Source organism: Neovison vison, chromosome 10 (genome assembly GCF_020171115.1).
Source record: "Neovison vison isolate M4711 chromosome 10, ASM_NN_V1, whole genome shotgun sequence".
Taxonomy (NCBI): domain Eukaryota; kingdom Metazoa; phylum Chordata; class Mammalia; order Carnivora; family Mustelidae; genus Neogale; species Neogale vison.
Window position 1 is genome coordinate 37106846 of NC_058100.1, and position 27918 is coordinate 37134763.

At 42.0% G+C, this 27918-nt stretch overlaps 1 protein-coding gene across 2 annotated transcripts in view; it reads left to right on the plus strand.

The window, feature by feature from the left end:
* Positions 1-27918, plus strand: part of FMN2 (formin 2) — a 366439-nt gene that overhangs the window by 326824 nt on the left and 11697 nt on the right. For both annotated transcript variants that reach the window (XM_044267009.1, XM_044267010.1), the window contains one exon: positions 9409-9558. In XM_044267009.1, coding sequence (XP_044122944.1) covers positions 9409-9558 — 150 coding nt within the window. The remainder of the gene's footprint in view (positions 1-9408; positions 9559-27918) is intronic.

The window sequence follows — 27918 nt, forward strand, 5'->3', positions numbered from 1 at the left end:
TCCAAGGCCAAGGTGACAGCAGATTTGGGGTCTGGTGAGCGTCCTCTTCCTGGCTTGCACACAGCTGTCGCTTCGTCTTCTCACAAGGCAGAGACTGGGGTGGAAGTAGGTCTGGCTTCTTCGTCTTCTCCTAAGATCACTAATCTTAGGGGTTGTTCTTTCAATACCTCATCTAAACCTAATTATCTCCAAAAGCTCCCATCTCCAAATACCATTACACTGAGGATTAGGTCTTTGGCATGTGAAATTTTTGGACACAAACGTTCAGTCCATAGCAGTCCTGTGCTGTTTCTCCAAAGTCTGGATTTTCCTGATTTTCGCCTATTAATGCAGGAAACCTGATCCTCTGTCCTATATTTCTTGCAGATGAGTAAATAGCTGTAGATAATAATGAGGTAGTTAGCTAGCATTTTCCAAAATTAAGTAAATACATTTTTAAAGTTTTAAGCATTATGATGATCTCATTGAATCAAGCATATTTTTAGGTATTTCAGTCCTTTGCAGTTATTAGCCTTACTAATACAAAATGTTTCATCTTTAAGTTCACTCCTGAGTTATCTTTTATGATATTATTTTTTATTAACCTATAATATATTGTTGCAGGGGTACGGGTCTGTGAACCATCAGTCTGACACAATCCAAAGCACATACCCTCCCCAGTGTCCGTCACCCACTCCCTCCCTCCGACCCCCGTTCCACTCCGGCCGCCCTCTGTTTGTTTCCTGAGATTAAGAGTCTCTCTGTCTCTGGTTTGGTCTTGCTTCATTTTCCCCTCCCCTCTGATCCTCTTCTTGTTTCTCAAATTCCTCATAGCAGTGAGATCATGATAATTGTCTTTCTCCGACTGGCTTATTTAGCTTCACATAAAACCTTCTAGTTCTATCCATGTCATTGCATATGACAAGATTTCAATTTTTTGTTTAAGATTTTATTTATTTATTTGACAGACAGAGTAGATGGAGAGGCAGGCAGAGAGAGAGAGAGAGAGGGAAGCAGGCTCCCTGCTGAGCAGAGAGCCCGATGCTGGGCTCGATCCCAGGACCCTGAGATCACGACCTGAGCCGAAGGCAGCAGCTTAACCCACTGAGCCACCCAGGCGCCCCAAGATTTCAATTTTCGATGGCTGCATAATATTCCTGTGTGTGTGTGTGTGTGTGTGAGAGAGAGAGAGAGAGAGAGAGTCACGTCTTCTTTATCCATTCATCTGTTGATGTACATCTGGGCTCTTTCCATAGTTTGGCTATTGTGGACATTGCTGCTCTAAACATTCGGGTGCACATGTCCCTTCGGATCACTACATCTGTATCTTTAGGTAAATACCCAGTAGTGCAATTGCTGTAGAGTAGCTCTATTTTCAACTTTTTGAGGAGCCCTCCATACTGGTTTCCAGAGTGGTTGCACCAGCTTGCATTCCCTCCAGCAGCGTAGGAGGGATCCCCTTTCTCCACATCCTCGCCAACACCTGTTGTTTCCTGATTGGCTAATTTTAGCCATTCTGACTGGTGTGAGAAGGTATCTCACTGTGGTTTTGATTTGTATTTCCCTGACGCCAGGTGATATTGAGCACTTTTTCTTGTGTCTATTGGCCACCTGGATGTCTTCTTTGCAGAAGTGTTGCTTTTTCTTAGTTTGTTGACTGTTTCCTTCACTGTGAAGAAGTTTTGATATGATGAAGACCCAATAGTTTATTTTTGCCCTTGCTTCCCTTACCTTTGGTAATGTTTCTAGGAAGAAATTGCTACCGCTAGGTCGAACAGGTTGCTGCCTGTGTTCTCCTCAAGGAGTTTGATGGACTCCTTTCTCACATTGAGGTTTTTCATCCATTTTGAGTCTATTTTTGTGTGTGGTGTAAGGAAATGATCCAGTTTCCTTCTTCTGCATGTGGCTGTCCAATTTTCCCAACACCATTTGTTGAAGAGACTGACCTTTTTCCATTGGACATTCTTTCCTGCTTTGTCAAAGATTTGTTGACCGTAGAGTTGAGGGTCTATTTCTGGGCTCTCTGTTCTGTTCCATTGATCTGTGTGTCTTTGTGCCAGTACCATACTGTCTTGATGATTCCAGCTTTGTAATAGAGCTTGAAGTCTGGAATTGTGGTGCCTCCAGCTTTGGTTTTCTACTTCTGAGTTATTTTTGACAAGATCTTCCTTTACTGTCTTCTTTGATAGAATGTTCCAGGTTCATTTTGTACACTTTTCCCCCTGTCCTGGATTGAGCTATTTCTTCAGGTAGCCCTGGGATCATGACTTAGAATGGTCTTTGGAGATCACCAACCTGGGTTGTACTTTTATTGCTTTTGAATTAGTACTGTAACTAGCCTTGTAGACAGCGCTAGAATTAAAGTACGTTGTTAATTCCCGTCAGCACTTATAGTTCAAGTTCAGGGCACAGTTCTAAACGTTAAGGTCTGACATCCTGTAGCCTTTCCTAGGTTGAGAAACCTGAGCTGCTAATCCTTACATCAGAGTCTCTTCCGTCATCTGGACTTTCTGAATCTCATTTTCTAGTAGATTCTTTGATCACTGAACATTAGAACAGTATTTCTTCAATTTGTTCATCCTGAAAATAGCTCTTCTCTGTCTTTTATATTCAAAAGTCAGTTGGTTTTTTTTGCATGATGACCAAAGGATCTTTTTTCTTTTTTAAATACAGTAGTTTAACTAGAATACATCTCAGTGTTGATTATTGACATGCCCTTTTAACATGTAGCTTCAAACACTTTTTATTTATTTAAAAAAAAGTTCCTGAATCATATTTTTAAATATGTGTTCTGTTCCACTGATTTGATTATCTTTTTCTTTTTTTAAGATTATTTATTCATTTGACTGACAGAGATCACAAGTAGGCAGAAAGGCAGGCAGAGAGAGGAGGAAGCAAGCTCCCTGCTGAGCAGACAGCGAGATGCTATGCGGGTCTCAATCCCAGGACCCTGAGATCATGACCTGAGCCATCAGGACCCCGAGCAGAAGGCAGAGACTTAACCACTGAGCCACCCAGGCACCCTTTGGTTATCTTTTCTAGGGGCTTTTATAATACACCTGTGAGAATGTCTTCTATATTTGTAGCTTCCTCTTTACTTTTTTCATTTCTCTTTGATTTAAAGTTTTTTCTTTCATTTTATCTTCTGTTTCTATTAATAAATGATACATTTTTCTTAGTAACTTTTGTGAGTTTCCAGTTCAGACTTCATGTGTGAAATATTTTAAATTTCATGGTTCTTTACTAAATTATACCACCTTGTTTCTGAGTTTTTTTCCTACTTTTAATTGTTTATTATAGCTGATATCATTAATTTCTTTTAGCTTATCTTAAATATTAGCCAACCGTTTTCATCTGCTTATTAGGCCTGTTTCTGGCAGGCTCTGGCATTCTCAGTGGCATGTTCTCATTGGTCCGTAGAAACTCTGGTTTATCCCTGGTTTCTTTTTTGTTTTTTTAATAACTATTAAACATAGGACTTAATCACAGTCTCCTTCCAGTTCTTTCTCAATCTCCTTCTAAATCTCCTTTTTTTGTTTGTTTTTCTTACTTTCTTCCATTCTTTCTGTGTTAATCAAGGCATAATTTATACAATAAAACAGGTTCAGTGATTAATTACCATTCAAACATCACTCAGAACCATTCTGTTGCCTCACTCTGTTTACCCCACACCTCTCTGAAGAAACAATCATTATTTTGTTTTCTATCAACATAGATTAATTTTGGATATACTTGGATTTCATGTAAATGGAATTATATGGCAGGCATAATTTTGAGTATGATGTTAGGTACAGGCTTTTCACAGATGCCATTTATCTAATTGTGTACGTTTACTTCTATTCCTGTCTTACAAAGAATTTTTTCCTTTTTTTATAATCATTTGTATTTAATTTTTTTTTTAATTTTTGTCTTCATTTAGTGAAATAACCATATGGCCTTTCTTTACTTTGCTCATGCGACAGGTTACACTGATGGCTTTTCAGATGGTAAAACAACTTTGTATTGGCATAAACTCTGGGTGTTCGCGACATAGTATCCATTTTTGAAATCGCTGCTTTCAGTTTGTTAATATTATATGAAAGATGTTCTACTGTTGTTGACAAGGGATATTGATCTATAAAACTTTCTCTTTTTTTCCCATATGTTTTTATTTTTTGGTATCAACATCAGAGTAATGCTGGCCTTATAAAATAAGTTAAGAACATGCTCTCACTCTGTTTTCTGAAAAAGTTAGTGTTAAATTGGCATTATGTCTTCATTAAATATGTCATTAATTAGGTGTAATTAAATATGTGTCAATGCACCGGACCCCTAAATATGTGTCAATGCACCCATGAAACAATTTGGACTACAAGTATTTGCAAAGGGATATTTTTTATTACATGTTTATAAAAAATAATTCTTTATTTATTGAAACAAATTTCACTTATTGAAATAACTGAGATTACTTTCAATTTTTTTTTTTTATTAACCTATAATGTATTACTTCCTTCAGGGGTACAGGTCTGTGACTCATCGGTCTTACACACTTCACAACACTGACCATAGCACAGACCCTCCCCAGTGTCCATCACCCAACCAGCCCAGCCCTCTCACTCCCCTCCCCTCCAGCAACCCTCAGACTTTCCATTTTTAATACATTTTGGCATAAAATTGTTGATAATTAGACTTTTGAGGCCTGTATGGTCTATCATGATAACCCAGCTTTCATCTGTGGTGTTGGTAATTTGTATTTCCTCGTTTTTCCTTTATCAGTGATGGTAGATGACTATCAACTTTAGTAAATTTTTCAGTAAACCAGTTAATCTCGCTAATTTTCTGTAAGGTTTATTTTCTGTCTCTTACTAAATGTTCTGTGCATTATTTCCATTCTTCGGCTTAGGCAGGTTCCATTAGCTCCTCTTCCGTTTCTGGAGTTTTACGCCCATATTACTTATTTCACACCTTGATTTTTCTAATTAAAGGTGTTTTAAAGTTCTGAATTTCTAAGCACTGCTTCATCTGCTTCCACATCTTTTGGTATTTTATGTTTTAAATTTTAGTCCGTTTGTGGCTTTCCTGCTTTAGATCTTTCTCTTTTGTTGCCTGTGCATAATGGTAAAAAAGAAAAAAAAAAATGACCTCATACTGCCTGCAGATTTGCTCCCTCTAATATCTGCATTTTCTATTTCCTTCATCCTTTTCTTTATCCTGCACAATTTGAATCTACTCCAGCATTTTCTACCAGTGCAGAGCTCTGCCAAAAGAGGGAGTTTCTCTGGGTTAGTACTAAGACTTCATATATTCAGGCTGTCCCCAGCCATTTCAGAACTGACTGTAGATCTTCTCTTCCATGCACCAGAGTGTATAAAACCCCTTCCAGTTTCAGCTGTGCCTCTCAGGTATCCCTTAAACAATTTTCAGGGGCACCTGTGATTCAGGGTTTCTTCTGTTTTTCAGGAACCCCCCCCCGCGTTGCTTTCCTCTGCCTCCTCCCATATGGACAATGTCACAGCTTAGGGTTTGAGTTGTCAGTGGTTTGTCTCCCCTGTTTGCATTTGGAGGTTTGTAGTGATATTGGGCACAGTATTTTTGCAGATTTTTTTTTAAAGATTTTATTTATTTATTTGACAGAAATCACAAGTAGACGGAGAGGCAGGCAGAGAGAGAGAGGGAAGCAGGCTCCCTGCCGAGCAGAGAGCCCGATGCGGGACTCGATCCCATGACCCTGAGATCATGACCTGAGCCGAAGGCAGCGGCTTAACCCACTGAGCCACCCAGGCGCCCCTTTTGCAGATTTTTTTTTTTTTTTATCAGTTTTGGTTTTGAATATCTCAGTTCTCTCTGTTTTGATGTGGGGATTGAGAGATTTCAAAACAGTTCTGCTGAAGCTATCTTTTCAGAACCCTGTGGCTACCTTGAGTGTATTGCAGAGCCATAAGTTTGTACTATTTCATGTTTGTAGCAAAGGAGGTGTAGTGTTGATCTTTTCCAGAGAGGTCTACTTACGAATCCTGATCGCAGGGTCTGGATCATTCAGTGACCTCTGGAGTTGTCTCTTACTATGACTGCTGCATTTTCTTTGCATTATAACTACGGTTCTTTCCACTACTGGCTCCTAGGGTGTCACCGTCATTTCAAGAATGTCCCACAGAACAGCCGGTAGTGAGGAGAGTCCCAGATAAAACGCCTGCCCTCTTTTGTGCTCCTGTGTTGCTGTTTGCTGGATGGGACCCTCTTGGATTCCAATTTAGGAAATTTTTTTTTTAAAGGGTGGGGGATAATTTAGAAAGCATAGGATTTATCCCTTCCACCCGCATCCAGATGGGTCTCTTTCATGTCATATAAAACCAAAAATGCCTCTAGCATACAAGGTACCTTGATAACTTGTCGAAATTATTGCCCATCACTTATTTGGTTATTTTTGAAAAGAGCTTATGACGTATTCTAGGGAGTGGGTGGTCGAATGCAGTTGGGAGAGCATTCGTGATCCTCCAGTAAGTCTTTACTCTGTGTCCTACTTCGGTGACACGTTCTTTCACCGTGGCCACTTGCAGAGAAACGGCTGCACACGCAGGTCGTCGTCATGGAGACTCACACTGTGCAGCACGTTCACCCGCTGACTTCGGTTCAACTGCAGGATCTCGGATGTCTCACAAGTTCATGGAGTCTTGCACAAAGATCATTTTTTGTGAAAAATCCTTCTTACAAAGTTAATACATGTATTGCTATTTTAGTTTATAACATGCAAGTACTTTCCACTGAATCTTTTTGACAACCTTGAAAAGCAGACATATCCTCCACTTTACACCTGAAGATACTGAAAAGCTCAAAACTGAAACTCGGAAGTTGCTGCCTTCTTAAAGCTATGTAGGCAATTTATGACAAAGCCAAGGGGAAATTATTCAATAATTAGAATAATTACTACCAGTATCAGAAACCTGTGTGCGAGCCAGTAATTCAAAAATGTCTGCAAGGGAACATGATCACATGAATGTTTTTTTTTTTTAAAGATTTTATTTATTTATTTGACAGACAGAGATTACAAGTAGGCAGAGAAGCAGGCAGAGAGAAGGAAGCAGGCTCCCTGCTGAGCAGAGAGCCCGATGCGGGGCTTGATCCCAGGACACTGGGATCATGACCAGCGGAAGGCAGAGGCTTAACCCACTGAGCCACCCAGGCGCCCCGCATGAATGGTTTTTAATAACTCAGCCTCAATTGAGTTAGTTACAGTTTAGAGAAAATTTTTTATAAATATGTATTCACATTTCTTATTATATAATGTAGAATACACAGTATTTGTGATGGAAAATAACATGTAATACAAAGCAAGTTTGTTTTATGTTGAAACATGTAACAAACACTTTTGAAAAATCGTGTTTTGGAATTCAGTTGTTTATGATTCTGAATCCTCCATTCGCTCCTTTAGACCATGCTGCCTCGTGGTAGAACTTTTCAAAATGTTCTAAGTGGCTAAAGAGAGGAACCAGTTATGACAGCTTAGGTATGTCTGCCCAGACTAACTGGCTTGGACTTTAATGATCAATTTAGGAAGCATAAATACCAAGAAGTGGTGGAAAAGAGTAAATGGATGTCAGGGATCTGAGACCTAATTTCTGCCATACAGGTCGTAAATGGTCTTTGGGCTCATAAGGAGAATGAGCGGTTTTCTCAGGAGGGAAGTATGTGTGTACTTTATCAGTTTTAATAAAATATGACCCAGATCTGTCTTAGACTATTCCTGCCGCCGGCCGTCTCCTCTCCTGGCAGTCCTCACCCATCAACACATCCCGCGGACGCATTCTGATGTCATTACGATGGCTCAGGACGGCCAGATTCTCACATACCGTATCCACTTAGCCCGGCTCTCTCAGGATTGACTGCCTTTAATCTGTCGTTTTTCCTACGAGGCAAACTAGGGAGAAATACATAATTCCCAGGAGCTACACATGTGCTCAAATGCATGCTGCCATCTCGCCCCAGAATCGAAAACCTAGTGTCCCTGGGAATCTCACTGCTTAGAGACTACCGTGAGGCGAGTTTAAAAACAGAAGAGACGAGTCCGTTGGTCACAGGGTGGCTGTGAATTCTTTATTCGTGTGTAAGGCTCAGTCTCCTTCCGCTTCTGAGCACGTTTACCCTACATACCTCATTTTACTAGTGCTCATCTCAAGGAGATAGTTTTCATATATTTTCCAGGATAAGGATTTGAAATCAGCTATGGGACAAACTGAATACGTACACAGATGTGTGTTGATGTGTGCACGTGTGAACACATATTTTTCATCGAACAATGCGATATGGCAAACTCAGGTTGTCTTAGAAATGTTTGCTTCATAGTAAATCAGTAAATAAGAGGTTTGTGTAGCGGCAAAAGTGCGGGCTCCTGCCAGGGTCGGGGAGAAAAGGGAAGGGGCGGCAAAGGTTATTGGAATGTGACTCCTTTTTGCAGTAGCTCTGGCCATACGCGGACCAGCTGCCCAGGTGTCCTCTCCATGACATTCCTGGTTTTATTGGCCTAGGTCCTTTTCAGGGCATTTTTTATGGGAATGGAAGACTTTTGTTGAGTCATAAAGGTACCATTTACCAGTTATATGTTCTTTGTCAACGAGGCCTTCTGAAACTCTTCCGAGCTTCATGTAGCTGTATTCTGAAGCAGCACCTTTTAAAGACTGACACTGTCAGGGGCACCTGGGTGGCTCAGTGGGTTAAGCCTCTGCCTTAAGCTCAGGTCATGATCTTAGGGTCCTGGGATCGAGCCCCGCATCAGGCTCTCTGCTTGGCAGGGAGCCTGCTTCCTCCCCTCTCTCTCTCTGCCTGCCTCTCTGCCTACTTGTGATCTCTGTCTGTGAAATAAATAATTAAAAAATCTTTGTAAAAAAAAAAAATAATAAAGACTGACACATCATTCCACAGTCCCAGTGCTGGCTGCCTTCCTGGTATCTAGTCAATGATACTGCCATGATCTGATGAGAGTCTTTGTCACCATTTCCTGGGACTCGCTTTTTTCTTTTCTCCTCAGCAATGTAGGAAACCCAGCTGTATGTAAACAATATAAAATACATAGAGAATACATAGTAGTTTGGGGACAAATGGCTAATATTTCATTACTTTAGAGTGTAGAAAGAAAGTAGAGACCCACTACTTACAATACATCCCAACTTGATACTACATTTATTTCTGCAGTATATAAGGCACTTAGTGATTAACTTTGACAATGGAATTGGACCAAGGATAGTTATCAGTATATAGAGGATTCTAGTCAGCTGCTACTATCTGAATCCGAAACTCTAACATAAAACCATAAGCGACTACTGTTGATGCTTGAAGAGTTTGCGTCTTCTTAGTAATAATAACCGTGTATGAATGAAATCACCATTTGGATGAAGGAAGAATATCCCATATTGGAAAGTAATCACAGCTTTTATGCTCCTGTGTGTGCTTTGACAGCTTTTTGGAGACGACAGCCTATTTCTTCATGAAGGCAAAACTTGGAGAAAAGGAGGTGTCCCCGAATGTTTTCTTCAGTATCTGGCATGAATTCAGCTCTGACTTTAAAGACTTTTGGAAGAAAGAGAACAAACTCATTCTACAAGAAAGGTAGGGTTTTTTTCGTTTGCACAATGGCATTTTAAAACTGGTATTTTATTAGGTGTGACACCACTGGGGTTGCCAACTTTTCTAGCCTAAATGAAAAAATTAGATGGCCCTCAACCTGGGATATCGAGTCTAACAGGGTGCTGAGAACTGACAAAATTTGGAGTTTGAGTAAGAAGATTGGCCCAGAGGCTCTGATGCTGCAGAGCATAGGAGGGGAAATGGTTTGCCAGGACCACCGTATGGTAAAACAACTTCTGTGAGGAGGAAACCGCAAAAAAGCAGATCTTGTAAGTGGAACAACCCTGCTGAGATGATAACCCCGCTCACCTCAAAAGACCAACAGCAAAGACTGTATTAAGGTAGGATGAATCATTTTTATTTTGTCTTGTTTTTGCTCAGTTCATGAGATACTGTCCAAATTTCACCATTTGTATTGAAGTTTCTGGCAGATGTCACCAGGAAACAGATGATTGGTATTTTTTAAAAGATCTTTCAGGATTCTTGTAGAATTATACCACATTTCCTAAAGTAAACTTTTTCAGGAATGAAGGGAAGTTTTTTCTTTTGGGTGTATGAAATAAAGTCTTTGTCACTGATTATGAAATTCTGTAGAGGTGTATTAAATATTAATTCAGGAAGAAGGCTAGCTCTCCCAGGATAGCAGCCCTAAATAACTAGGTCTACTGGGAGAAGGAAAATGAGGCACAGTCACCCCAAAAGCCACATGCTAAAATAGAACCAATCTGTTGCTTTCCAGCATCCTTGCCCTAACCGTGACTTTGCTTTAGATCTTTAGAACACTTACATCCTCAGGGACTTCGGTCGTCATAGCACAGAATTCCACAGTTTCTGCTTACTGTCTTCTGTACATACAAACCATGATTGTCCGCCTAGTTTTCATTTGTCAGTAGATTCTGAGAGCATACATCCTGAAATCAGTTGAAATTAATGGCTGGCGTTTTTTGAGCACATAGACTGTGGCGGGAATGCTAACTCATGTAATTAATTACTTGGGTTTCACGGTGTTTTCATAGAAGAAGCTATACCTCAGTGAATAGTAGATGGAAACAGTGGTCTGAACAGAAGGGAAGATGCTTTAAACATTCATTCTAAAGATGAGAGTAGTCTACTCCGAAGGTCATCATTATGGGTTAACCGAAAAGATGCGATTTTAGTCACAAGTCCCATGCAGTGAGCTAGGAGAGCGAATTACTGAAACACAGGCACACTTAAATTGTCGTCCGCGTGCTTCAGACTTGGCCATATATTATCTTCCTGAAATTTTTTTTACCAAGCAAGGGCTGTCGGTTTGGAAAATCGTGAAGAGGAACCTTTTTTGACTTCGCATCCCCTACAGCCTCCCTTCCTGTCCCTCACGGGTCCCCAGGGGCCTTCCTTCATCTCTAATCTCAGCTTATTCCCCTGGAAAAGAGCTGACAAGTCAGTCACACAACTGTACAAATCTGAGAGATGAATAGCTCTTTTCCCTTTTTTTTTAAAAAAGATTATTTATTTATTTGAGGGAGAGGGAGCGAGCGAGCGAGCAGGGGGAGGAGCCGAGGGAAGGGCCAGATCCGCACTGAGCACAGAGCCTGACGCGGGGCTCGATCTCACAGCCCGAGGTCAGGACCGGCGCTGAAACCCCCAGGCAGATGCTCCACCCGCCGAGCCCGGCGCCCCGACCGGGGGGTGTCTCCCCGCGCGCCGCTATTTGCTTGGTGGCTGGGGCCAGAGTCCTCGGGAGGATGGACGTGAGGAGGGTCGGCGTCAACCGGACGGAAGGGGTGGCGCTGTGGCCCGGGAGTCACCGTCCCCGCAGCCCGGCAGGGAGGCCATGTGCCGTCGCGGGCGCGTGTCCCCGTGGCGGTGCCGCCGGGCGTCCTGGGATCCAAGGCGGGCGACCTCCGCTGCGGTTCGCCTTTACTCTGCGCGGGAGCCGGGGAGATGCCCTTCGGGGAGCTGCTGGGACGGACTAAGGCGGTTGCCCACCGCCCCCCCAGGGTCGCACAGTCGCCCCCAGCCTGGGCTCCACGAGGTCGAGCTGTGTCTCTAGGTAACGCTTTGGTAGGGTCCTCTGTTCCCTGATGTTTTATGCATTTAACGTGACCCAAACCAGCTCCTCCTCACTGGGTGTCTCGTAAAACCAACCGCGAGCTGCTTTCATGCTTCATCCTGTGCCCGTCCTGTCCTAGGACTGTACCCAGGCTTCTTTGACTCAACCTTGGGTGACTTTGCTCGCCCCTTGGTGGCAGTGTTGTGAGTTGGCGGATGACAGGTGCCCTTCCCTGCAGGCTTCTCAGGGCTCAATATCATTCGCTTTTACACATCGTGGTTCTCTGCCCTTTAACTTCTGAAATTCACCTGCTGCCGATTGGCTGCTTTGATAAGCCCATTGGTCTGGTTGGTTTGTAGAAAACCTTTGTTCCTTTCCTTAGTGGAAGGACCAGTGACAATTTCCAGGAGACGGTACAGAACGAAAAGGGGGGGGGGCTTGTTAAAAATTATTAAACAGTTTCAAGATGGCAAGTACAGAGCCCTTCCCAAAAGTGCACAAACAGCACCCATGAAGCCAGCCTGGCCCAGTGAAAGCTTTGCATCCTATTTTCTGTTGTAAATGGAAGGGCATTTTAGGAACGCTTCGTCCCCTCAGACATTGCTAAGAAACAGGACGTGGTCAGTGAAGGGTGTTACACATCTAGTGCAGCCTGTGTCGAGCTGAGTGCAACGTCACATCACGCTACAGATCCCTAAAATGGGTGTCTGTAACCCCAACCAGACTGTTCCCTCCTCCGTACCCTGTATTTATCATGTGCCTATTTTGTTTGTGAGTCTTATACTATGATGATGCCTAATGACGTGTCTGTTTTCACTGAATACCATAACCATGCTGACGTTTGCCTTTTGGTCTTCATTTCCCACTGAGACGTTCCGTACCTTCGTTTATGATGTAGATCTCACCGTCCCTAAGCCAGTGCCTTTCCACCCTTCTGGTCTCCATGAATATTTGCTGACTTGACTTGTTAACATCATTGCCTTTGACACAGACACGGGAATAACTTAGCTTACGAAGTAATAATGAACATGCTTTCCTACACAGCTTAAGTTTATCCTTGTAAGTGATTTTTTAAAAATTCCAAATACTTTAAGCAAAAGGAAAGGCACTGTTAGACAGTCAGACCCCAGAAGGGCATGGATGGAACTTGCATGTGGGTTGCCTGACTACAGACACTGGAACTGCGTTCTGTGGCGGTTAGTAAGGGACGTCCCTGCTGTCGCTCACTATCTGTCTTTCTAATGTCCTCTTTCCTCCTCTGCTTCCTTCTCCTTCTGCTTCTTCTCTCCCTCTGTCCCTCTCTCTCTCTCTCACTCTGTTCTCCTGGTCTCACTCTCTCCCCCTCTCATCTCCCTGCTACCACTCTCTGAGGTTCAGTCTAGTTTCCAAGTCAGGCTATTCCTGACCATTCCAGGGTGGCCATGGCCATTGGTCACAGCCATGACTCACATTCTCACAACCGAGTAGGAGAGGGCACTCTCCACCATCTAGAAAAATTCCAAGGAAGAACTCCAGAGGAGTTGTACCCCGTTCTGAATCAGGCACTGTGGCCAGAGGTGTGGGGTACCATAGTTAGTTCGGTAGTTCACAAACGCCATTGTGCAGCCAGAAAGGAGGGCTGCCCTGATCGATAGCTCCCTTCGTAACAGTCACTGGAGTTAGGGAAGAGTAGTTTCCAACAAAAGGAAATGATAATATTCCTATCCCAAATTTATTAAGCCTTTAAAAGTAACCTGCGTAATTAGCAGAATGTCTTAGCATGGTAGAAGCAACCTGAACGATGGTTTCACAATGTCCCTTGGTCTAATTTGGAATTCACAGGTTGACTATCTTGAAGGTTGTAAATCCTGTAAAAATATTTCCTGTCCCACCATTTCTATCTGGTTCTGATTATGGAATGATAGTAACTTTGTATTTTCTGGCTTTGCCCTGATGATTCCTATGATTGAGTAACTATATTTCTTGAATTGGTGAATTCCTACACATCTGTGAAAGGTCTTAAAAAGGTCTGCTCTCTTTCTGATTGATACGGTTTGGAAAGCATGAGGATTTTTGAGTTCGCTCTGCCACTTACCAGCCTAGCCATAGGAAGTCATAGTTTCCTAAACTGCATAACGGCGATGGTAATACCTCTCTTGCGGCGTTGTCGTGTGGACTAAACGAGGTAATATATTTACAGTATGTTAACAGTGCCTACGTCCCAGGGCTCTGTGGCTCTTCCTCCACCATCTAATATAAATGATTCCCTGATCATGGCTAGCTACAAAGGTAACATATCGGTAAGGCATGTTAAGCATCTTAAGAACATATTCAGTGGATACAAGGCACTTTTGTGACTCAGTGACTCTGTGGATACGTAGAGTGTCTTGATGATGCGTCCAAGGGCAAACTTTTGTTTGAGAATGTTCACGCGGTCCATCCCTCTTACTGACATCATGATACAGAAAGGAGTTTCTGTTTTGATGCTTTTAGGCAACTGACACTGGTTTTGTCAAGTCAGAAAAGGTGTTTTTCCATAGACTTGCAGTGAGGCATATGCAATCGTTAGAAAGAAATCCTTCTCGAAAAAGATCTAGACTTGTCATCACTGAGCAACACAAAACATATGGGAAAACATTTTTTAAAAGGAGCTTGGTATATCCAGAAGAGGGAGGGCAAACCAACATTTATTCTGCTGAACATCTCCCCAAAGGGCCCACATAGCACAGTGTTAATATGTCAGGGACTGGGCTGTCCTTACCTCTTATTTTCAGGAACGCAGTGGCGTTAGTATCGCCTAGCCCCCGAAGAATCCATATGGAGCTTGGACAGTAAGAGCTGTATGAATTAGAGGAAAGAATTGTGGATTGATTGGGAATACGTGTTTGACCCCGATGGACCTGTGGTCCTGGGAGAAGACAGTGGGGCCCCAAACAACTCCACTTCTCACTTTTGCTCTATTCTAAGGAGACTTCAGTTTTTCAACAGTCTTCTGCTGTATAGTTATGTGAAATTATTTGTAATTATTCTCACATTCCATATGGAGTTTTTACTATGCACAGGAGACATTCAAGTCCAGTTGGTGAAGGTCCTATCTTGGTTGAGCTAACCGGTTGGTCCGCTTATAGTGTTAGAGCAATGGGAGAAACCTAGGCAGGAGTGAAGGTTTAACTCTGTCCAGAGGACTTTTGACAAGGAGATTGGAGTTGGAGTAGGATTTTTACAGGCAGTCCAGGGAGGTAAGGGCATTCTAGGCAAGGTAATATGGCTCTGGCATTGTGGCCTATCAGAATTTTATTTTTGGTTGACTTAAGACATTTTAATTTAACAAATCAGTTGTGACATTGGTAAGGGTTGTGTTTAAAGTGTTGTCTAACTTAATTTACTGGCTTATTTATTTTGAGACACGTAGTCTTTGATGACCCAGGAAAAAGGGTAACTACTCCATTGCAAGCATGTGGCAATCAAGTCTAGTGTCTGCCTAACTGAAATCTGCAATTAGAGGAAAAGGATTTGAATGCTCGGCTGTAGAAGGTGATGCATGAGCTTGGGGAGCACCTCATGCCATGTTAATATTCCTGTTACCATAATTTATATTTAAGAGAACTGTATTTTCAGATTTAACCAGGACATCATTAGGATAGAAGGAAGTGACTGTTTTCGAAGGGATTGAAAGTAAATCTAAAGAATGGAGATAAGGAAAGAAGGTTTATTGTTATGTAATAATGTACTTGTTGGATACCTAGATGAAATTGCCTCTTGGACTGCATTGCTGTGTTGCAGTATTAAATGAATTTAGCCAACCCTTTACCCCTTTAGTTGAGGCATCAGTGAGAAACAACACATAATGAAATTCTCTTCTTGCATCTGACTTTTGTCATAGAAACTTTGGTACAACAATTGACAATGGAATCTGAGAATGTGTAGGCACTGTACTATGATCTACATTCACTAGAGGAGTAATTAATATGCATTAAGACATAATAGTTAATTCATTTATTTATTATTCAAAATTACTTATGTTCTACTGTGTGCTGGCCATATTTTCGGGCCATATGGTTCTTACCCTTTAGTGAGAGAAGTAGACAATAAAAAATAAACATGGTTTTGAATTATAGGTTGAAATTAGTACTGTGAGGAAAATAGTGAACCATTTTTGCAAAGCAAAAAGCAGAAGAGGTTCATTTAGAAAAGTGTGGGCAGAAGAGGCCTTTCTGAAGAAGCAACATTTATGCTGACACTTAAAGAATTTGAGGGAGAAGCCATGTTAAGGAGCAACATAATATGTGAGTCTACCAGGCAGAGATTTAGGAAGGTCAAGACAACATGGCAGAAAAGATTGGGAGCGCTCTGAGAAAGATGGGGGTGTTGAGATGGATCTGATGAAATAGGCAGGGGCTCGATCACCCAGCCTCTCGTAGATCATGATAAGAGATTGGCTTCTTTGTGCACACAATCGAAAAATCATCAAAGGGGTTTTTACAAAGGGACTAACTGGATAAGATTCATTTAATGAAAAGATTGTTGACTCAGATGGTAGTAGATTGGGCAGTGGTATTGAGAAACAAGTTGGGAAGTTAGTATAGTGGCGCAGGCGAAAGATGGGATGCTGTGGACCCAGGGGAAGGTGACAGAGATGAGAGGAAGTGGGGGCGTTGTATATACAGTTTGGAGGGACACCTGTACGAACTTGCTATCGGCAGGTTGCAGCCGTACCGGCGGTAGAGGGTCCGAAAATTCCAAGTCTCACCTCAGACCCTGACAAGCTCCTATTATCCAGGATGTTAGAGATCAAGAATGCAAACTTACCCTTTCTCTCCTAAAATGATTTACGAAGGCAAGGTTGGGGAAAGATGTGCATCCTCCAATATCAGGAAATTCATTTTCCAGAACCTAGTTCTCCAAGAATGATGTAAAATCACAAGGTGAACATTGGATGGAAAAGATCTGTGCCTGCCTTCTTGATCGTGCCATTTTCCAAGACGTGTTTTTTAAATCTTGGAAAATCCTTTCTCAAAAGCCTCGTGTTCAAAAATGGAAGAAACTCAACCCTCAGGGTTTCTGGTTCCAGCTCCCCATCAGAGAATCGGGACCAAGGGCCAGGAAAGTAGCTTGCCCAAAGATATTTTTTGCTTTGAAAAGCATTTAAACATTGCGATATCTTCCAGTAAATTTGTAGAGGCTTGTAAAGTTGTCTGAGCAATTACTAGTTTCTCTTCAGCATTTGCTAAAAATGTTTTTTGATGTCTTTGCAAAGTTTGTATAAAACCATTTTGGATCAAAATGTGCTTCATGGAGTAGATATGTTAAATTACCTATTAAAAATAACATCACGTAACTTATATGGGCTGAAAACAAGTTGTTCCTTTACAAGCAAGATGGTATTTTTAAGGGGTCACTTTACGTTTTGTTAGGATTATTCTCAAACAGCGTGATGATTATAGTCTGCTACAGGAAGAGGTCTAGAGCTGTTAGATTTGAAAAATGTGAAATTAACCAATTCTTAGGTTTGTCTGGGTTTCTGCCAGAACCTGGATTTTTAAGATAATGAAAAATGTAAGAAGTCAGAGGCTCCCCAGAGTTCATTCCCACTATGCTGTTCTCCACGGTGACTCTGAACCCTTGCAGCAGGGAAGCTGCGTCTCCTCTGCCTCAGGATTCCATTCTCAGACACCACCCCTCTTCCCATGAGTGGGAGAGAAGCTGTAGAGAGATGAGAAACGCTTCTTAAAAGCTTGGAATTCTAAAGTAAATAGCGGATCATCAGAGACTAGTCACGAGAGGTAAAGATGGAAGAGATCGTCTCCACAACGTTTTAGGTCTTGGTCTCTACGACAGATTTGAAGCTGATGGCGAAGTTGAGACCAAGACTTGTCGGTAGTTATTATATTTGACAAATAGCAATTAACTTACTTGGTTTTGCTGCTGAAGTCTGGTTAAGATTTAGACGCAGCCGTGATAAGGCATCAAACTCAATTTTAAAAGGAATCATTTGTGAGAGCATGTGAGGAGTGTGTGCGTGTGTGTTGTGGAGGGGGACGGGGTGTATGTGAGGGAACCAGGAATGGAGATCAGCCCTGAAGAAATTGAAGGATATGTATTTTAGTATGGGATATACAAAAGGAATCCGGTAATATCCGTGTGTCTTTGTGGGGAGGACATGGAGAACGGGCTTGAGAATATACGTACAAAGGCCATAAGCATATGAAAAGATGGCGTGTATCAGGAGCCGCCACGGAGATGGAAATGAAAACGCACCGTGGGATGGCTGGGGAGGAAGAAGCAGACAGGACGGCCAGTGTTGGGGGGAGAGGAGGAGAACTCGCGAAGCCCGCGCTCTGCTGGAGGAACGGGGCAGCCGCTTGGCAAGACAGCTGGGCATCTTCTCAGAAGGTTAAGCCTAGAGTTACTGTGGGACCCAGGAACCCCGCCCGAGGTTTCCACCGAAGAGAAGTAAAGGCGTAACGTCCGCACAAATGCGGGTGCACATGTGGCCATGGCAGCACTTGTCCTAATATGCCACAGACAGAAACAACTCCGACGTCCGTCAGCTGAGGAGTGGGTACATGAAAGGTGAATATTACGGTGGGATCTTACTTGGCAATTAAGAAAAGGGAAGCACTGGTATAGGCTGTACCACGGATGAGCCTTGAAAATATTACGCTAAGGGAAAGAGGACAGTCACAAAAGGCTCTCTGTTGTATGATTTGATTTATGGGAAATGTCCAGAATTGGCAAACGTGTAGGATTGGATAGTGTGTCAGGGGTTTAGCGGGGAGAGTTATGAGGAGGGATGGTTAGTGAAGTTTCTTCTGGGGGGTATGGAATGTTCTAAAATTAAATAGCTGCCCAACCCTGTGAATTTACTAGAAGAAACATTGAGTTGTCCACTTTAAATGGGCAAATTTTATAGTCCATTAATGATATCTCAATAAAGCTTTTTTTTTTTAAGTAGATCAATTTCTCACATCAGAGTTCTAAGCATAAACGCGGAGCACGGTTGGACGTGCTGACCGCCTGTGATGATCTGTTTAGATGCCTGCTGGTCTGGAAGTTTGCCTTGGCTCTTGCGTCTTCCTTCCTGGTACACTCTCGGGCTTTCCCCTGTGCCCGTAGAGTTTGGTAGGTACTCACGAAAAACAAACCTTTTAACTCCTCACATGAATATTAGCTAGACCAAAAATTGAGAGATGAATCTGCTGGCAGGGTGCCTGGGCGGCTCAGTCTGTTAAGCACCTGCCCCCCGGCCCGGGTCATGACCCCAGGGTCGTGGGATCGAGCCTACTTCTCTCTCTCCCTCTTCCTGCTGTTCCCCCTGCTTGTGCTCTCTTTTTGTCAAATAGATAAATGAAATCTTTAAAAAAAAAAAAGAAAGAAAGAAAAGAAAAGAAAAGAAATGCCCCACTCTTAAAATAAAAATAAAAATAAAAATAAATCTGCTGGCAAAAACTGTAAAAAAAGAAATTGCAGAGCTCATCCCAAAATCAAAAAGTCCCCGTCAATTTAGATGATGAGTAATTTGTAATAGCTTGACTCTATAGTGATGAAATGAGCCAGGGCTTTCTCTATGTAAACCCATTTCAGGAAATCACAAGTCGTGTTAAAAATATACATAACATACTACATATTTGTGTATGTATTTTGAAATTATTCATCTATTGCAAATAAGCATTTTTTTTCAAATCTTATCTGCATGGGAGGAGATGGTCAAGTTTTCTTAACCTGTATTTCTGAAGAAGTGATAAATACCTACCAAAAAAGTGGATATAATAATGAGTTAACATAAATGAAAACAAAAGGAAAAGAAATTTGTCTGCATTCGCTGTGGGGTAAAGCCTCACGTCTCCCACTTCCGTCTAGTTAACCGCTCACCCTCTCCCTGTGACGTCCCCAGCCCTTTCGTGGCCTTTCGGGGTGCTGATTCAGGCCCCCCCTCTGCAGGCCGTCTGGCCAACGTGCTGCTCGGGGGTTTTGCTTCTGCTTGTCACACGCAGTTGGACTTAGCAGTTTCAACCATGGGCAGCTGCTAGGTCGTGAGTGGAATTTTGAGACAATCATAGGGACAGACACCATGTGGCGCCCCCTAGCCCGTGGGCCCTCAGTGAAGACTGACCGTGTTGATGCCAGAGGACTGGCAGTGGGGTGACAAGGTGGCCTTGGAGACTGGCATTTCCAGGGAAGGCAGGTGTCTGTCAGTTGAACAAACATCACGGCAAACTGGCATCACGTAAGCCTGGGGTGTTTGGTTTATACAGAAAGTTACTGTTTACGGTTTGTTCCTCCTTAAAAGGACCTTCAAGTCAATGTCGTCATCATCATCATTTAAGTTACTATAAATACATAATTCTTTATGCTTATTATAATTTCAGAACAAATTCAAATTCTAATGCTCTTAGAGTTTTTTTCTTTTAATTTTTTTTATATTTATTTGTTAGAGAGAGGGTGAGAGGGAGCACAAGCAGGGAAACAGCAGGCAGAGGGAGAAGCAGGCTCCCTGCAGGGCAAGGAGCCCGATGTGGGACCTGATCACAACCTGAGCAGAAGACAGACGCCTAACTGACTGAGCCCCCCAGGCGTCCCTGCTCTCAGAGTTTTAGGAGCTATGATTTTGCAATTTTTAAGACTAATAATGTTGCAGAACCCCAAAAAAATGAAAATTGCATCATACCTAAATATAATTACTAAAATGGTAAAATTTTTCAATTTAGCTTTTCTAATTACAGTATTACCAATATACAGATACACGGAAGTCAGCTCACTCCTTTTGAATGTTGCGTTGTGTTGAGTTTTTATTTTATTTTATTTTATTTTATTTTACTATTTTATTTTATATTTTACTTTATTTCATTCCATTTGGATTTATTTTGCTTTTATATCCTAAGAACTGGAATAAAACAACTTAGGATCCTCGATGCCTTGGATATCTTTCTATTAACTTCCTCTGTCATTTTATCTTCACTGAATCACATTAAACATCTCTAAATAATCCACTGGCTTTGTCTCCATCCTCTCCCATTCGCCCTGGCTATGCCCCGCCTCCAGCTGACTATAAAGGTTGCCCCTCCCTTTAGGAATAGCAGCTAGACCGGGACCGCGTGTCACACTCGGTAGCTAGATGAAAGGAAGTGTTCCCGGCCAACGCGTCCCCACAGCTCATTGACCTCTCTCTGGAGAAAGGCGCGTATGTGTCCGTACAGATTCCTTCCTTGAGTGATTTAAAACTTGATGCTGAGCTATAAGCTATATAAAGCCCTCTTTGGAGAGCTGTGCCGTACAGAATGGGGGTCATGCCACTTCTGCCTTTACAGAAAGGGCGTGCAGCCCTCTTCTGCCGCGACCTGCATCCCCCGTTGCATTGTAGGGAATTAGCTGATGGTTGCCCTTGGCAGAGGCTCAGATGAGAATCAAAGTATCGGGGGCACAGTGAGCAAGTAGGCCCACCCTGTCCTTTGGAGACTTGGCAGATTCAGGCTTTCTGGCTTTTTAGAAGGGAATCGTAATTTTCAGAAACAGACTCAATGAGGACCGAATTCGGAGTGTGTTGGTGGAGGCCGTAGCTGTTCCGCTGGAAGCAGAGTGGACCCGGAGCCGTGAGGTCACCATCCTCCCTCCCAGGACTTCGCAGTGTGGTTCTGCCTTGGGTGCTTCTGAAGAGGAGGTGGGAGATGAGGGATGGGGAGCGCCCTGGAGGGAAAGGTGGCAGTCACATTAGGAGAGGGCCTGAGCCCCTGAGTTCCAGTGACCCAAAGTGACCCCTGTCTCCCCAGAGTCAGAGCACTGGGGCAGTAGAAGTGTCCTGACTTAGTATTCCATCAGGGTGATCTTGTGTCATGGTCATATGTAGCAGAACCCAGTAATAAGACAGAAGTGTGGCTTTTTTATGTTTTATAGCTTTTAAAATATCTTTAAAATATTTTTTGTAAATGTCAGGGAGGGGCAGAGGGAGAGACCCAGAGTCCCTGCTCAGCACACAGCCGGATCCGGGGCTCTGTCTCACGCCCTGAGATCATGACTGGAGCCAAAAACCAAGAGTTGGGTGCCTAACTGACTGAGCCACCCAGGTGCCCTCAGCGGTTTGATTTTTTTAATAAACAAAATAATCTACAGTCATATTAATGAATTAGTACTTTTTTCAATATATTTAAGCCCTATTAATAGTTCTCTATTGTTTTATAATATGAGCATCTAAGTGGGCTGCATTTACCATCACTTTGAAAAACGATGAAACTTAAAATTATGCCAGATTATATAGACATTCACTCTGTTTCATAAGAGTATTTTGCATACTCATGTCTTTCAGGCATTGTAGTATTGTGGTTTTTAATAAGAAATATGTATTTGATTTTCAGCTGAGTTTCTGACACAGAGCTCCTAAAACCTTTGGGATTTCCTAGGTGATGAGAGTTATAAAGATGTCTTCTGTTAGATTATGGGGTGACTTTTAGAAAGCCCTTAGGTCACTGAAGGATGACCAGGGAGCCAAGCCTATTGTTAGAGGGTTGGAACTTTCTGTCCCATCCCTTAACCTCTTGGGGAAGAGACTGAATCAATCATCAGTGGCCAATGATTTAATTAATCATGGCTGTGTTATAAAACCTCCATAAAACCCCAAAGGGACCCACACACCTTGCTCTTTGCCTCTCTTCCATTGAGCTTTTCTGAGTCAAAACCTTTCATAATAAACTTGTGATCTAGTAAGTAAAATGTTTCTCTGGGTTCTGTGAGCTGTTCTGGCCAATTAATTGAACCCAGCGAGGAGGTTGTTCTAACCTTTCATCCTAGCCTGTGGGTGGGAAGCACAGGTGGCAGTCTGGACTTGGCATTGGCGTCTGAAGGGGGGCAGTCTCGTGGGGCTGAGCCCTGAATCTGCGGCACCCGACACAATCTCTAGGTCAGCACTGAATAAAGTATTTGATGGTCCAGGAAACACCCACAGATCAGAATCGTTACCCCAATCCAAGACCTTTATTTAGAATCTAAAATAGCCAGAAGTAGAAGTTTGCCTGTGAGAATCACTAGTCCTTCAACTTCAATTTGTCACACAATATGTGGAGATCAGCCTCTAGAACTGGTTGGGTGAGGGAAGGGAAGGAGTAGCAGTCTACTCTAATTACTGGTACACATTTAGGTCATACATATTTTATAGGGATAAAACATCAGAATAAAAGCATATTCATAGTTTTTCTTAACTTTATGAGATACAATTATTTAAAAAAAATTAACCTCTTTGGTTCACATTCCTTCGGCCTAGGGGTGAACATTTTGGGAAAGTTTGACAGAATCCCATTTGGCCACATTAAAGTTTTCCGAATGTATGGAGGAGGAAAATAAGATGAAGAAAAATTGAAACAAGTATATTTCAGCAGTTTAGAGTTTCTCTAAACTCTCATTTTGAAAGTTAGTCTGGATGTAGATATTGATGTATTCTTAAGTTCATGTGTTGTTTTTAGGGCAGAAGCACTCAATTCTGTATGGCATTTGTGCATGGGTTTATTTCCTATAGCTCTGATTAAATTTTTAATGTTTTCATTTTACAAAGCAAAATGAAAGAATCATTGCATGGAGTACTAGAGCATGAACTTGAAGCTAGATAATGCTGATGGACTAATGAAAGAAAAAGGTAGAAAGGCAATTTTTTTTTTAATATCTTGGATAAATGGCTGGATGGCTAAGCAGATGGACAGACAGGCAGATGGAAGGATGGAGAGTTATTGGAAGTCACACATAAAACCATTCAGGAAAAGATACAAACTCAAGTAAGTGAAATGATGTTTTTATGAAGAAAGCTTAAGTTGGCTCCTATTTCTTACAGCTCTCTCCTCCACCTGTAGTTAAAAAAAGAAAAAGATCTCACAGCATACTCTACCACTAGTTATGGTCTATTACTGTGTCCCAAAGATTCACATGGGATTTAAGGACCGTGCACAAACTCTTAGCTTAAGAGAGGCAAGAACATGACCATCAGAAAGCTGGTGGATCACAGTAAAAAAGGAAAAAGATTGGGCTGACTCCCATAAAATATATATTCTACTATTCATTCATAAGTAGTTCCTAAAAACAAATTTCCTAGTAATGCTGATCAAAGAAAAATTAAGTGTTCACATCCAAATTCTTAATGATTAGTGGCCATTTCCTATTTTCCACCTGAGAGTTTAACAGATTCCCTAACAGGGATCATGGAGTTCACAAATGCTGGGAGCAAGTATCCCAGCAGATACAGTTTTATTCATAGTTTTATAGTCCAAGGCCGTAATCCTTTGTCTACATTTTGGAGATCCAAAACACCTCTGAAACCAAACATTTTTCCCTAAGTTTGTGGCAAACTCAACTTACATGAGACAATTTACATAGTCTTTATTTATCCCACTTAGTATGTGTACTGCAGAAAGCCTGGCCTGTTTGGTTACTTCATGCTATGTCAGACCCACTTGGCAGTGTTATGTCCCTTCTTTCTCTCTGCAGTTAGACGGACTCTGAATTCTGTAATCCCTCAGGCCCCACGGGCTTGGATAAAGGATCACGGGGTGAACAGACACCTGGCACCTGAACAATGGAGTCACTGGTGCTGATTCTACTCCTTCTCGAACCACACAAATAAATCCAATCCCTTGCCCGTGTCTTCACATATTTAAGGTTAGCTATGAAGATGCTGTCAAGTTCTCCATCACTCTGATATCACATTCCCGGTTCTTTTAATTGTTCTAGAATCTCTTTGGACTTTTCCGATTCATTCATCCCTTCATTCAGAGAGCTTCCTGCCCAGCCTGGGCTGCATCATCTGCTTTTCCAGTTGTGCCCTTACTGGCACAACTCACACAGCCAATTGCACTTCTTAACACTCCAAGGATCAGCAAGTCCATACCCTTCTTCACCTTTCTTGCTCTAGGAGAAATTTTCTAGCTGGTCTATTTAAAAATCAGTGTTCTCCAACCTAAGGTAGATTTGCTAAGGAATGGAGATCCTGAGATAAATTCTGGGAAACATAGGGGGGCGGATGAGAAGTCAAGAATTCTTTTATGCAACTTTTAATTGTCTTTTGTAACTGTTCCCTGTGGACCTTCTGCTTTCTTCCAACTCTGAGCACCATTTCTGCATTCTTCACTGTGAACTTAGGACTTGTTCATGTGTTTCACTGAGGCCATTCAACAAGTATTTCTTAAGTGGCTACTATGTGCCGGGCACCGGAGCTGTAAACAAAACCAAATCCCAGCCTTCTGAAGCTAAATTAACGTACACCAGGACTGAGACAGGCTCTGACAAAAAATAAAGTAGGATGGAGGGAAAGTGAGTTGTAAGCGGTGTTGGTCTCACTGTAGACTGGATGGCTTAAGCCACAGGATACTTGCAGACAGAACGGGAGGTACAAAGCCCGAGGAAGGAGCATGTTTCAGGAGGAGGCCGAAGTTGCTGGAATAGAGTGGGTGGGGGAGATGTCTGGCAGGCAAGGTGCTGGAGGGGTTTCAAGAAGGAGCTTAGGGGGAGCCTGTGAAACGCTCCTGGTGCTCACACGAGGCCGGCGAGAACCGGGGACTGACCCTGGCATTGGAAGGGGAAGGAGCTGATGGCATCCGCGAGAGGAATCTCGGTCCAGTGGCCGGGAAGAGATGAGGCGGGAGCAGAAAAGTGGAGACAGTGACCACGGGAGTTTGTGCCTAGAAAGGGTCAAAGAGAAAAGAAGGTCCAGCTGGAGAGGAAGGTGAATTAGGGTTTTTTGTTTTTTGATGATGATGGGATAAACAGCATATTTTTAGCCAGATAGGAATAATCCAGGAGGGGAAATATCGTGACCCTTGTTCTTGGTCTCCCTTAATATGTGTGTTTTCGTGATCCCATTCCTGTCCTGTATCTTCCCCATCTCTCCCTTAATTAAGCCGTACTTCCTCTTGCATAATCCTGAAGCATCATGATAAAAATAGCTTTCTTGTACTCTTTTATGAGCTTTACAGGGAGGAAATGTGATAAACTTTCTATAAACTAATTTCCATGTCTAATAGGCCTTGAATTCCTCCCTGCAACCAAAAAAAAAAAAAAGTCTTTTAAAAATAGGATCCAAGTTATTCATACATATCATCTTTTGCTAGAGAAGTGTCAAAACAAAAGCCATGGTGTGTGTACCAGCAGCTTAAGTTTACATCTCACTAGCTATAATCAAAAATGTTTCTGAACCATATGCCCAAAAAAATCACTGACATTAAGAAAATATCTTAGCATGTGGAAGTAGTAAACCGATGTTTGCATGAAAAATGTCAAATGTAGTAAACAACATTAATCTCCTGTAATAAAAGATTAATTGTGCTGTCACAAGCGATTTTATCATAGATTTGGCCATCATGTATGAGAGAAATTTGTCTTATTTGCTATCATAAATTTGTAGAACGAGGGACTGTCGTTTGACCATTTTATTAAGGAAATCTAAGAATTTTCAATTTGTACAGAAAAAACATGGTCACTCTTACCAGACAGGTAAAGGGCTTGTCAGCTGAGCTACTTTTGTAAATTCCATGTAAATCTACATCTAATACAGAATTAAAAGTCTCTACTACAAGATCCATGAGAAAAACAAAGCCCTTTTTCTTTCATATAAGTCAGAGATTTTAAATTAGTGGTGAAAAACATGTGATGAGGAGTTTAAAATCCTAGCACGTACACGAACACAAATATTCCTCTTCTCCGTGCCTCTTAAACGCTTATTGTCCAAGCATTTTAAAAAGTTCTAAATAGTACCTTCCAGATTTCTCAGCTTTTTCTCAGGCCATGTTAAATTCCTTCTAGAAGAACATGACAAAAGGATACTCTTGGTTTGATGGGGTTTAGTTTGGGTTCTCTGTTGACACAGTTGGAATGTGAACCCTTGCTGTTGAGTCCATGAAGCAGCTGTATTTTCCTTCTTCAGCAGCACAGAATGTCAGCATTTCTAGCACTTGCCACCGACTCCTACTCAGCTGAGAGCTTTGCAGTGTGCAGCAATTAAGAAAGTATGCTGACTGGACTGTGCTGAACTTTCCAGACTTTTATGTATCAGGTTAGATCACCAACAAGTACCAGGACACGCTTGAAGAGTGTGTCGACTTCCCTGTCTTCAGAAATGCCTTCACTGACTTTTAATTTAAATTTTATATTGAGGACTTGTTTAAAAAAAAAAATAGAAGTTTCTCTCCTGTATTTTTAGATGTGTTCTGATTGCAACTCACATGCCTTATTCAGAGAACCACATCAAACATTTCCCCTAGAAATTAGGATCAAGAAAATGGTGGTAGCTTTGTTTTCTCCAGATGGTCTTACACACTTTTCTTTTACATAGATGAACACTGTAGACCATTGTGTTTCTGTTCCTACTTTTCCCTGAATAAAGTTCAAAATTTGTGCCATTATAGTATTTCTCCCTAGAATCTAATAAAACACATGTGGCAATGTTTCTAGTTTCTTTTCTCAAAAATCATTTTAAACTGCCACACTTTATATGTTCAGGGTTTTAAAAGATCCAGTCTTTAAGAATTAAATGCTTCTAAATGAATGAATAAATTAATATAGAGCATGGAAATAGATACATATATGATAAATATATACACGGAAATAAATAGAAGGTGTCAGCCGTTGTGTACTTCAGCTTTCCCGTGTATTTGTGTAGTTAGAGGCAAGGTAGTTCGGCGGTTGAAGCCAGAACTGTGGGGTAGGTTTTTCTGTTTGACTGGATTTGAACCACAGATCTGCCACGAATTGGTGTATGACCTTGAGCAAATACTTTGACTATTTTAGATTTCAGTTTCCTCATCGTAGACGTTGGGTAACAGTAGCAGACATGGGATTATTTTACAAGACTTAAAGGAGGTAACATCTGTCAAACCCTTCTAGCCCAATGCCTGGCATGTATCAAGTCCTTAGTAAGGGTTAGATCGACCGTGATGAGCCAGGTGCTGTGCAGGGCATGGGATATGGAAAAGAAAGACATTCCATTCTCTGCCTTCAAGGAGCTAACATCATCGTGTCTTTAAAGCTGCTTGTTCTGTGGAGGCTCTCTAAAAGGAAAGAGGTACTGAACTTAGGAAGTAAAATGAAGGTCCTCTATCCCAACTTACTTCCCACCATAGGAATTCCATTTTTACAGGACTAATAGGTAGACATTAAGCCCATGGTTTTGTACCCTTTCTGGTGGGAATGATAGGGAAGGAGGGCAGATGTTGAAGCTGACCAGATGATTCGTTCCATTATCATACAACTTCAAGAATCTCTGAGTCCCAGGCTGCTGCTTTTCCAAAGAGCGTGATGGCATCTCTCATGCTTGATTGTCAGATGGCTGAGTGAGGCAGTGAACACGAAGCCCTCATTCA